General features: G+C 42.7%; 1 protein-coding gene across 1 annotated transcript in view; it reads right to left on the reverse strand.

Moving 5' to 3' along the window:
- Positions 1-13,693, reverse strand: part of col25a1 (collagen type XXV alpha 1 chain) — a gene marked incomplete at its 5' end in the record, with an annotated part of 130,466 nt that overhangs the window by 41,749 nt on the left and 75,024 nt on the right. Inside the window, 2 exons of the mRNA XM_079296014.1 lie at positions 1,147-1,173; positions 2,414-2,440. Coding sequence (XP_079152140.1) covers positions 1,147-1,173; positions 2,414-2,440 — 54 coding nt within the window. The remainder of the gene's footprint in view (positions 1-1,146; positions 1,174-2,413; positions 2,441-13,693) is intronic.

A 13,693-nucleotide genomic window follows, 5' to 3' on the forward strand; every position in this document is an offset into this window, starting at 1 on the left:
TTGTGCCCGGTTGCAGTGGGTCAGTCTTTGCAACTATCATGATTATCCAATACTTTTCATATCATTCAAAATGAACTAAGGATATCACAAAGCTGGAAGTGTACGTGTAGATTGTATTAAAGTGTGAAACCACTCAGAGATCCACAATCTCTGCGACCTTGGCTGTCCATTTGAGGAGTGGTGCCCCAGATGCATCGCTTTGGGACCTCTAATCGAATTTCGCAGAGAAGGTCATTGGTATTGACTTCCAAATCATAAGAATTGTGGTGCTTTGGCGCGCAGAACTGGCCTGGAGGTGAGCTGACAAAGATAATTGGCAAACTACTAACGTCTGGTTGGGCGCCAACACAGAATTTGGATCAGATCCACTTTGGAGATGGCTGGTGTTCTGATGACAAGACAAACCTCTGTTTTGTTATGTTCTCTTGTCCCCTTATGGAAATCAATTACAGGCATTTAAAGTGACCGACTCCTGATGTTGACAGCAGATACAGAGAACGTGAAAAGTGTGCTTTATGCACATGTGAACCCCAGTTAATGCAATCTACTTTAAACAAACCTGTGCAGTTGCAGTCTGCTTTTCAAAGAGGCCTCATTTTTTAAACATTATTTGAGAAAAATAAGGGCGCGCTAGTTGGAGATGGGAGTAACTCATTTCAGAGTCATTCAAGCACGGAAAAGCACTCACATCATCATCATTTAGAAGCTGCACTTTTATAGAAATGTCAAACTACGAGAGCTGGAAATGATTAAAGCTCTGAATACACCGGGTCTTGCCGAGGATTTGAAGTGAATCACGAGCAATTATCGAGAGGGAGCTAGTTAGCTTTTGATTATAGCTGATATTGAGCAGATATCTTCTGCTGACGGGCAAAAGTGTGCACTCTTGTTCAATTTGAAAAACAAGAGGTAAAGAGAATGTCTTTGTGTCTGAAGAAGTACATCACCCCGGGGGTATCTTGCACGTGCTCCAGCACCATTCTTGATGTAGAAATGAGCGGCGCTGAAATGCTTGTTGTATTTGGCCAGATGGGAAGAACACTATCCCAGGAATTTCATGCATCTCAAACCTTTTTGCCCACAATTCTGCTGGGACACACACACACACACACATCTAATCACAAGAAGTCAGAGTAAACCGCATACCCGTGGTCCCTGGTCGCCTTGATCCCCCTGCAGAAGGAAAAAGAAAAGAGTTTTGAAACAGCCCTTGAAATGCAAGGGTCAAACACACACACACACACACACACACACACACACACACACACACACACACACACACACACACGCACAATGCTAATAATAAGCAAGAGAGTCACACCAACATCACTGAGGCATAATTTAGAACACATTGATCACGAAAATAATAGGAACCCTCAACTATTCGTTGTGGTTGAGAATAAAATCACTTATGATAACATGGACGGACATGAATTAGGTACGAGAGAGAGCGAGAGAGAGAGAGAGAACGCAAGACAGCAGTGGTGTGAGGTTTGGTGGGTTTGGTGAGGAGGGGCTGAGTGTGGGCGAGCTGCATTGCCAGGCCAGATTTTATGCCCCAGAGAATTCTGGCTTCCTGCCTTCATTTGGGGTAGATCTCTGTGGACGGAGCACAATCCTGAAGGAGTTTGGTTTCGGATCAACCTGCATGGTGAATACTGTGGGTTTATCACATTAGAGTGAAACCGAACCAAAAGCGCACTTTTGTTTGAAACAACTGAAGGAAGACCGAATGTTGGACGCTGAAATATAGCCGTAATCCGCCTCGAATCGTACAACTGAACAACCTTAAACCATCTCATCTGCTCTCCGCCCTCCTGTTGGCTGAGTTACAAGTCAGCCACAGCATTAAAAATGAGCCGGACAACTTATCACACATGGATGGGGGGTAATTTTTCTCAAACAAACGTAAATGCAACGCCATAGCAATTTCAAATAAAACAGGTCTCGGGATATTTGTCATTTTTCATTGGGCAGTCGTTCCAAAACCGGATTTAACGGAGGAAAAACCGGTAGTGCTGTATTCGTCTTGGGCGGGAGGAATGCACAGAGTTGTTTTTAATTTCATTAAACTGCAGTTGCAGTAGTTCACATGAGAGACATGAACATGCATCTAATCAGCAGGACTGGGTTATTCACCACTGTCATAGCGGATGCTCGAAAATCATTTAAATCTGGTTTTGCTAAAACCAGGCTGGCCGTTTCTCCTGCTTCCAGTCTTTGTGCTAAGCTAGCCGGCTGCAGCCTTTAGCTTAGCCTACAGATATAAATGTCGTTCAAACTCTCAGGAAGAAAGAGTATAAGCTGACTCCCCAAAATCTGGAACTATACTGCTTTACGCAGTGGAACAGAATAACGGAGTAGATCAACAGTTTACCAGTTAATGCATCAAACTGAACATAGAATTACTCACCTTTTCACCCTTGGTACCCGGAGAGCCCTACGAAAAGAAGAACAATGATTATCAAACTTGTTTACATCACATACAGACTAAGAAAAGGACAAATTATGATCCATGTCAGTTATTTGTAATCACTCTGATGCCATGGCACACTGTGGTAAGACACAATACACTTTTACATTGTACATTACTGTACATCTCACTTGTTTACAGTCCTGTTATCTGTTCATTTGTGCACTTTATTTGATATTTTACTGTAAATTTTTACATGTTTCCCCTTTTTGCACTGTGGATTGTTGTTGATTGTTTAATGTTATGCACAACCTGTCATGTCAAATTCCTTGTATGTGCAACATACCGTGGCAATAAATGGTTCCGATTGTGATTCTAAAGCATCTGTAAAACCACGGTGACCAATCATGTTTTCCAAACAAACAAACAGAGCTACTTAACATAGTTTGAACATCAAAAACCTAAGAGGGAGAAGACGAAAATCAAAAGATGAACTTAATTGATTGAGTTTTGATGAAACTAACATGGTGCACTTTTTGACATATTTTTCAGCATTTGATTAAAATGCCCTGTCACAGTGGGAACACGGTACATTATGTATTATAGACGGCGGGGCTGACACAAACATACAATTAAAACCAAAAACAGGCCCAAATCAAGTCCATGTTTACTTATAGGATCAAAATCCAGCAATCTGCAACCAAGTATTGGCAAGCACATTATACAAATGTGCCCTGAACACACAGCAGCTTTTGCATCCAACTTTTGTCAATCAGCGAGCAGGGGGCTCCTGGGTGGGCTCTCTAAAGGATCATCACTGAAGTAGAGGATCTGACAATGAGGTGTGCATCCATACGCTGGAGACGAATGAGCTTGTGCTCAAAACACTATTTGTAACATTTATGTGGAAGGATGAAGGCCAGTATGCAGGGCTCTCTTTCTTCCTCTGATGTCGAACTTTTGGAATAAGCTAGCATTGGAAAAGTCAGTTTTAGATCAGTGTCAGCACAGCAGAGTGACTAACTGACCGCCGTGCCATGTACTCTGATGCTAGTCTGTATTTCACATGAAAGGCTATCCTTCAGATATATTTTTCAAAAAGGAAAGCAACTTTATTTGGTGATTGCCAAAATTTGGGCAATTGTGCGTCTCTTTTGCAACTGCCAAAAAAATGTCACGTATGTCCTCAGGTCGAAGGAACAAGCTGTTCAGCTGTCACCAACACAACTATGGTAATAGCCCTGCGGCGGTTACTTTTCCAGGCTAATACCGGTCAAACGTGGTTTGCTTCCGAAGATATCAAGACTCACAGAGAAAAGTCTGCTGACACTAATCCATAGATTGATGCCATTAGTAGAAGACCTGCGTTTGGTCCAAAGACTCACAGGAACAACCTCCAGTGACCCAGAACAGCAGGTTTTGCATAGACAGACAGGCTTCCACTGCACTGGCACACAATAGCACAGTTGAAAACTGAAACGCTCCAGAGGTAGTCCAACAGTTTTCCTCTGCCAATTTCCCACACTGCTCTGGGGGAAGAGGGATGTAGCCTACCCTGTGTCTTTGGACATGATTTTTTTAATGCACAGTTAACTATCCGTATAGCTTCATGTCGATCTATAGTTGTGCATGTGTTCCCAACTGGATCCATTCTAGGCCCAATTAGCTTTTGGTCATGCAATAAGAACCTGTATAGCAAGCTTGTGTAGCGCATGGTCCCATTTATTCAAATATGAGGCATTCACTTCAACAATCCCAGACAAAAGCTGATGGGAATTGCAGCTTTGATACAAACATATCTAAGGAGGTGGTCCTGCTGCTTACTTGTCTGGCCATACAAAGAGCAACAACACACTTGTAAATACAAAATGCGCCATTATGAAAACAATGTTTCCGATTGCAGTTCCCAAGGGGGGAATAACGGGAGACAAATTGGAAGCAAATGTGACTTTTACGATGATGTAGATGCAGTCCAGAGAGGCTAAATACGTTTCCAGCATGTTCCTAAAAAATGGAAGGCAGTGCAGGCTTTCTAATGTGGAGGAAAATTGCCTTTGGACAATAGGCTATTGACAAGCTGTTACTGCAAACATATGTACATCTGCGACAAAGAAATACATAAATATACCCACTGCAGCTTTTTGCACAAGCCTGCTTTACGTATTGCATCTGGCACTGAAAACTACACATAGTTGGCACACAAGATTACCGGGCTACATGACTGGGTTAGTTTGTGGAAAGAAATTAAAACTCTGCTTTATATGATTTATCATTTCAATAAATCCAGATTGTTAGTACAGCAACGTAGTGAAACTTGATCAAATACATGTTGAACCTCCATAACAGGGTAAAAAATACATGGGTTGGTTTTTTTGGTGAGGAATACATGAGACCACTGGTGTTTCTACAGTAGATATTCCCGGCTTGATTAACTAAGCCAGCAACCTGTTTGATGTTCAACTACTTCAACTGTTTGTCAATTACTTTTAGCTGACTCTTCTGTTCATCCATTCATCAGCAAACTGTTTTAACTTCACTTGCTCATGATTTTGACTTGGACCATGAAACATGATCACATCTGTCCCATCCTGGCTCGCTTACATTGGCAACCTGTCGCTTTATGAATTGATTTTAAGATATTATTGATGACATACAAAGCCCTTTTTACCAAGGTCCAGATTGCAGTCAGGGCTTCTGTGGAATGGCCTCCATGAGGAGATCAGGGCTGCTAACTCTGTTTCATCTTCTATATCACTTTCGAAAACCCCACTCTTTTAGAATTGCTTTGCTGTGTTAGAATTTGTCTTTTATGATATCTTAGTTCATTTTTCTCAGTTTTTTTGTGTTTACTTTGTACTTTTAGTTGATGTTATTTTCATTGTGTTTTAAATTAGTTTGTTTTTAATGTAAAACACTTTGTAACAGTGTTTTCAAAGTTCTAACCGCAATCAAATTGTAATTTATATTATCAAATGAATCTTCCCACGTACCTCAAAGTAACTGACATACCCCCTGGTTGGTAATCAGGGAGCTAAGTAACGCTATCAGACATTTGAGTCTTCATATGACGATTAGACATGTTCTCTTTTTGAAACTGAACATTTTGAATACGCGTAATGGTTGCTGAATTCTAGCGATTCAATTAAAACTTCCCTCAGCTGCATTCAGTGGAAGATGTAACCTTCGCAAGTGCAATGCTGCTTTTAACACACCTAACCATATCTTGCACAAAAAAAACATGTTCATTTAGCTTCCATCTGGTCGTAAAGCATGTGTGCAAAGGATTTCGAAACACAGTCTGCACCTGCTCATTAAACGGCCCATCATTTGCACATCACATGGACAGACAGCACCCGCTGGAGCTTTTCCAAACTGTTTTAGCCAGTACAGTCTTTTATAGAGACTATTAAACAGCTCTCCTGCAAGGACCATTCCAAAAGGAGCGATACTGTGCTACAGTGCATCTGCAGCGGGTGTCTACTTGTCGAGCAGTCTCTGCAGCTTTGTGGGTTCAGTCGCCCTTAAGGAAGGTTTCCAATCAGCCCCTGTGTATGCTTTTTATATCTTTTTTTACTGCTTCTGCGCTGGTTCTTTTTCAAAAGCAGCCCTCCAGCAGGTGCTCCATGGCTCATCAGGCTGCTTCTGTTTGATCAAACTTGCTCACTGTGCGTTACTTTGTTAAAGATGGTTAACCCTACAGTGCCTTTGACACCTTTACATTCAGATCACACTCGATTCTTTAATGGCCACATATCTAAAAAACTAATTTATGAGGCTTGTTAAACCAATAGTTAAGCCATTTTGAAGTATACAATTAATGTTCAACGGCTGGCTGTCGAGCACCTTAGCTTAGCATAATAATGAGAAAACGGTGAACCAGTTAGCATGACTTGCCAGGGCAAGTTTTTACACTTTGCTCTTGTACAGATTAAACCAATAAAATACAACGTGTTGATTGGTGAGCTTTCGCGGTCCTTGCTGGACTTTTGGACAGAGCCAGGCTAGCTCTCTCGCTCTGTTTCCAGTCATTATGCTAAGCTAAGCTAAGCTAACTGCCTGCTTGCTGTAGCTTCACGGTTACATAGATCTTCTCATGAAAAGCTAAGAATATTATCGTTTTAAACATGTGCATCTTGGATTTGGTGTACAGACATTATTTCACTGTTACTGCCGGGGGCTGGAAGAATTATTTCGCAGAAAGCCTCTTTCAAAGATTTGTCCGTGTAAGGGTGCTGAAAAATAATATCTGTCTGTCATATGTGTGGTGATAAACAGAATGTAAACACCCCCAAAGCCCTTATTGGAAATGACACATATCACGTCGATCTAAAGACTCACATCTTCTGCAGCTTAACGCTGACCAAACTTATGTCAAACTTCCATCATGAGATGATTTGTAACAGAGCATCCTGTGTGCATGATACAAGTTTTTTGGTGGACCACTGGATCAGGATTCAGTTTTTTTTCTATCCATATACACGACTAGCCCTCCCAGTCTAAGCCAAACCATGACCACTGGCTCCAATGACCCAAATGAGCTGTTGGTATATGAAAAAGAAGAGTAAGAACCACTGCCACCTTTAAAACAGAGTAGGGGAGAAATATGGAAAGGTCTGCAGAGAAATTTAAAAACGCTAAGGGAGCTGGGGCCAAACCCGCAAGCGACATGAACATTGCCATTCAAATCTGTCAATGCAAGTTACTTCACTTCATATAAAGAGTAAATGATGTTCAATAAAATGATCCTGGCACCGAGGTACTTTTCATATGTGGCTCCTGCAATGCGGAAGATCGAGATGTGAAAATATTGCACAACTAGATATCCATGTGTTCCGTGTTGGTCTGTCCTCGACTGGAGAAGAAGGATTCGAATTGATCTTGATTTCATCCTTATTTCATGATGATGCGGTTTCTCTTAGTTTCATATTCTATGTCAAACTAATTATCTATGTGCATCCAAGATTCCTCTGCATTTACATTTCTTATGTATTAGTACACTCTCAGATCACTTAGATGAGGTATCTCATCCCATGACCAAAGTATGGAAGCAGCGAAAAAGTTAAACCTTACTGGTATTAAGGTATATTATTTATTATTAAAGGTATTATATGAATGATTTATAGTATTTGACCAGCCCCACATAGTGAAGTTTTGTTTGTGTCATACATGCACAAGGAGGCGAATGCACGAGAGTACACAGGCCATGCCACACAATTTCCTCACGCCTGTTTCACGCTATTCTGCTGATGCAAAATGTGGTTGTTGTAAACTGCAAAGAAGCGTGACAATGTGCCCGGAGCAATGTTTACCGAGTGCAAAACATTTCTTTTTTCTTACCAATATAAAATATTTTCAAGGAAAGGAATTCACTTTCTTGCTCAATTTATGCAGATGTTAGTGTCTCGGTGATGGTATTCAGCTGTAAGGAGTTGACTTTGACAGAGGAAATGCCAAGGAAATAATAAAATAAGGAGATTACAATCAAATCAATTCAAAGGCCTGTTACCAACAAAGTGAAATTTCTCATCTATCACAAAATACATTTCCAGGCAAAGTCCACTAACTCACGAGGTAAAACTCCGGTCAGCCTAATTTCACAATAACTCACATAGAAGGGACGACACTGGATATCCATTATTCACATTCCTACTCTTCCGTAATTTACTAAAACATGATGAATGAAAGCTTGACAGTGCGAGGCTCATTGTGCAGTGCAAGGTCGAAAGGCTGGCTCGCGAAGTAATTCTCGTGGGTTTGGCTGCAAGTTGCTGGTACAATCTCGTTGCCGCAATCTACCTAATCCAACTAGATCCAAAAAGTCAGGAACCAGGGGATCTGCATGTAACCTCCGTCTGGACTCGGGTGTATTCGTTTTGCATCACACTGACCTGTTAAATGTATCGAGGTCCAGAAAACTGATCAATCAAAACAGAGCTCATATCCTCGCTGCAGAACCTGGGCCAACGGGGCTGGCAGCGGTTGCTGTAGCCCGAACTGCCGGCCACATGGATCCAATCATCTCACCCTGGAGCACTGGCATCTCTGAGAGCGCAGGCCAACAACTACCGCTTTTACAACCTTTTCTTTACGGCAGGCGGTTTTCTCACACAGCTACACAATATTAATAAACATGTGTGTACACAGGAAGTTAAGCAAAGCAAATCTCCAGGCACCAAGTGTTGACAGGGAATGGGGGGGGGCAGGTGAGGAGTGCTGCTCACCACAACAGTGGGAGCAGGGCCATAGTAAAGGGTTTGAGAAGACTAAACCCCCGACTTACGCACTTCACTCGGTTAAGTGATGCATCGTGTTTGCCAAACATTGAAGCTGAGAGTTCTAGATTTCACAACAATCTGGGTTGAGTTCAACCTGGCTGTTTTAAATTTGAAAAAAATCTGTTTGTGAGTGCAATCGAAATAAAATTTGCTTGCCAAAAATGCTGAACTCTTCTTTCAAAGATTACAATCTACCCGCAATGAGGTGTTTTGAAGAGTGATTCACTGGAAAGAAAGTAATGTAGCCTTCATTCTCTCAACATTTCCCATCACCTCTCTACCCAGCAAAGTTGAAATATCCCATTTGGATACACAGATTTGATCAATTGCACCAATGCAAATAGTGGTACGTTAACTGCAAAATGCACATTTAGCTGTTTGCAGCTTAAAACCTACTGTGGGCATCATTGGAAGTGAAATCTACTCAATTTTAAACATGCACAAATCTGGAACTGAGTAAAACACATCCAGTAAAAACAAATATCTACATGTACACTTCCATTTGTTAGCGCTGCATAGGCCCTGGGGGGGACTTTTGTTCTTCTTCTATCTAACACAGGGATGTGAGTAATCAGAACAGAATGGGCAGAAGAGGACAACCACAAGTTACTGGTGCTCGTCGGGGGGAATCTGGACGCAGAGGTTAGGCAGGGATAGGAAAACCACACTGGAAAACTGACTTGGGAATGGCATCTGGTTCCCATATTCACAGTGTATCACAATTAGCCGGCATAAAATTACTTTAATGTGTGCGTATGCGTTTGTGATTGTGTGTGTGTGTGTGTGCTAGTTGTTATGTGTATGATGTTCCTGTGGGAGCAGGGACGCTGTGAACTGAAGCAACTGAAACTGATGGTGTGACTGGTTGTTGGTGTCTGTTGTGTGGGAACAGTGTCAGGGTGCAAATCAAACATGGAGGAGACACAAATTCACAATCTCAATAAGGGAAGGTCTCGTTATTCCTGAGGAGGGGAAACATTTAAACAGCTTTAACCTAATTGTATCCATAAAAATTTCTGACCCACAAAATTCTTCTCCTGGATATGAAATGTTGACTAAGGGACAATGTCCCAGTTGAAAATAGATTTATTTTGCTTCTTCTGTTGATTCAATTAGAACCACATAGTGGCAGCTCCACATTTTTCATCATTTGATGGAAAATTCCTCTCAATCAAAAAGCCTTTTCGTAAGGCTGGAGTGCAGCACTTTCAAAGAGAATGCGATATTGGTGTAGCTTTTCGCCATTTGAAATGCTAAAAGAAGAGGCGGGACTAAGGGCAAGCATGGATTTGGTATTTGTAGAATACTGGTGAAAAGCAGAGGACTTGAAGAGAGATTAGACGGAGAACTCACCTGCATGCATCCTCAGCACACGTCAACTGTTTTCCCAGCTTAAAACTGCAAGCATCGCAGTCATACTGTGCTCATTCTCTTACCACGACAAGATAACGACAGTCTCCCCTGTGAGTATTCAGCCTGCTCAGCCAGCCAACGTGCACTACTTATCGTCTTCAAATCACTGTGAAGTCAAGCTCTCGGTTGGCCTGAGTGCTGCCTCCTGTCACTTGCTGACAGCCGAGTGCTGCTGATGGGCACAGCATGAGCAGAGAACTGACGTATAAAAAAGGTCAAACTCTTAAGGTTGTCACGTCCAGTGCCGGTAGGCCTCCTCAGGCACCGCTGCCTCCATGAGCCCAAATGAACAACCACGTCAGACAGATCCACTCGCAGCTCTTGGCGAGCCTCTCACACGCCAAAGCCTCTGTGTGTCTCCATTCTGCGTCCGTGCTCTGATGTGAAACCGTCAATGGGCAGAGTAATAAGTCTAAATGATCACAACATCAGAGCATGCAGAGCCTCCCATAACTCTAACGAGAGTCTCACTTTCAATTTCGAAAACTGACGCCTTCTCCACTTCTGTAGAGAAAAAGTGATCAAAGTCCAGCTGGAATATGTTGTATTAACAGGTGTGGCGCTGCGACGCATAGCAGATGAAGGATGAAAGGTGGACGGCGTCTGGGCTCCTCTGCTTCACCCCCACATTGCCTGTAATCCCTGTAGCACAGCTGCATAATTCATACGCTGTGACAGTTCACACTCAACCTGCGTCTCTGGAATCTCGGCTTGTGAAGCAGGCAGGTGGAAACTACTTGTCAAATACAGATACAGACGCACCCAGCTTTACTGACCTCATGGCTAACATGACCGACTTGTAACTGGCCTGGCTTGAGAGTCCAGTGTGGTGCAGAGGCATGCTGAAGTGGGTTCGCTATTCCAACATTGTATCGTTTTCAAATATTTCCCCTTCCATCGAATTTTTGTTCAGTATGGCGTACAGTCTGTGCTAAAAAAAAAAAAAGTACAGTCGGCGGGTGGTGTTGGTGGGTACTCTTGTGCAGCCCCAGAGATGGAGTTTTATGCTTGATTGGCGCTAAATGGTGTACACACACACACACACACACACACACACACACACACACACACACACACACACACACACACACACACACACACACACACACACACACACACACACACACACACACACACACACACACACACACACACACAGCGGTTGATGTTTTGACACGGGCCGGTCTTGACGAGAGAAATATGAGAAAAGACGATTCTTTTTAAAATAAGAAGCAAAGACATGATCATTCTTGCCTCAGCTGTCATGTCACAGACTTTAACTTTTATGTAAACACTCTTTTGGTTTCAGTAGCAAGAGGAGGCAAAATACTCTTCTTGTAAATGCTGCAAAAGTTGAAAATCCCCTCGACCCATATCTGTAACATGTCTCCAGTAATAGTTTGCCAATGTGTCTGAAAGACAAGAGATATCCAACTCAACATCACTTGACAACTGACCCCAAATTCCATGAAAGCAAATCACTTTTCCGTGTCTTAACGCCGCTCGCGAGCCACGAATGAAGATCTGTCCTGATCAGCTTTGATCGAGGAGATCTGATCTCTCCTTCTGTCACTGCAACTGCAGGTCCCCGTCCATTCATCGGCGGCCGAGTGACGATTTAAGCCGCAGAGATCTGTAATGACCTCAGCGGTGGTTGTTTTTTGGGGCTGTGTACAATTTACACAGTGTTACCAGAGTTATAGAGGGAGCTGTTGAATATTCATAGACACGTGTCCTCTGCCATCCCCTGGGTGGGCAAACCAAATGAGGGGCCGCATGAGGTCACTTGCTACTGTCTCTTTTTGAAGAAAGTTCTTTTTTTTTTGTTTGGAAACAGATTTGGTGACCATTGGGTGAGTCATTGTCAGATCATTGCAATTTTTTAAGACTGTTTTTGAAGTCTGTCTTTCGAAATGGAGTCAGCCTTCAGGTTTTTTTTTTGCTCTGTACTGCACATTATAACCTTTTTGCTCGGTGCAGCAGAGGTTCCGCTTAAAGATGGTTGCTTTTCCTCCAGGAAATAAAAAGGAGCCCAAACATTTACAGCTCCTTCTGCCTCCTATAACAACTTCATCAGAGTGTGATTTGCTGGCCACAACTGGAGCATCGTCAGGTACCTACTGTTTGTGCACTGGATTTACTACGTAAGGAACAATCCTCCAGGTACCAAACAAAACAGTCAGCCCATACATTTACAGGCAAATCCAACCTTTCAGAGAGAATACTTTGCAGGCTCTTTGAGACATCTCACAGTATGATTGTGTATGTCAGATGTACGGCCTGGCGAGAGAGCCGGAGAAGTGAGACCACCTGCACTTACTTACGTCCCAGAACCCCAGGAGCGGGTGTCTCAGAAGGCTCTGAGGATTAACTTACAACTTTTACAGCTCAGTCGGCACACGCTATTATACCTATTCAATCACACATGCCTCTGGACTATAAATAATGTTAACGGCGCACACGCATACAGTGCCCGCTTGACCCGGTTATACAGCGAACTGTCACAATCCTCGGTGCTTATGTAAGTATGGGTTTGTCTTCATCTTTGGGGGGGGGGGGGAACTCTGAAGTTTTCCATCTGTTAAGGGGAGTGGATCTGTGATCACCCCGGCAGTGTAATGAGGTGAGATAATCTGTTCGGGTGCAGGGATCTGGCAGGGATGGCAGCAAGAATATTACAAACCAGACCACCTAATGGGGACCCCCGTCCCTGTCATTTGGGCAAAGGCAGGGATAAAGAGATTCATTTAATAATAGAGGCTTACTGTGTGGTACAACGGAGATTTCTCAGCACATTTGTCATAGTCGGATGTCTTTTACATCAATTGTAAAAACATAGTTTTATACTTTTTTAACATCCACCAAGTACAAAGTCTATAGCTCACTTATGAAAATGTTACATCTCGTTTGTTTAAGCTGGACAAAAATCCCAATTTGTCTCCACTGGTTACCTGGCAACCTAATGGTTACGGCAAGGGAGGCCCAAAATGTACCACATTATGGTTTTATGCAAATATTTCCCTTTCATGTCAATTGTTCCTGACTTCAAAAACAGTGAAGAAGCATACGCTGAAGTGCATCCTGCAGTTGTGTTTGACTGTTTTTACCGTCACACAGTTGGGGAAGATGTGAGGCAGGCATACTTACAGGAGGTCCTGAAAGAGAAAGAAGGAAAAAAAAAAGTACTTTAGTGTGTTTTCAATCAGCGATCAAACAGACTCAGATCATCAATGTTCCACTGAAACCACACATCCAAATAACTCAGATGGGAAATCAGGCTCTTGCAGAGATTTAGTTCTTTGGTGAAGGAACATTCGATAAAGATGCGTCTCTTCAGTGATGCGTTCACTGGCTATGCAGAACACACAAGACATTCTACTTCAGGACATCCCACTTCTACCTGAAGCATGGTTTACAACAACGGCACCATGACAAAAGATTCCAATCTATTTTCCATACAGTCGGAACAATAGCCACCAGGCCTGGTGATCGCATTTTACATTCGTAGGTGACTTTAATTTCACTACTACATGGGGTTGCACGCTTGTTAAAAAATGCTCCCACGTTCTTGTGAGGTGACACTCGTCTTTTC

Source organism: Melanostigma gelatinosum (genome assembly GCF_949748355.1).
Source record: "Melanostigma gelatinosum genome assembly, chromosome: 23".
In the NCBI taxonomy this organism is placed as follows: domain Eukaryota; kingdom Metazoa; phylum Chordata; class Actinopteri; order Perciformes; family Zoarcidae; genus Melanostigma; species Melanostigma gelatinosum.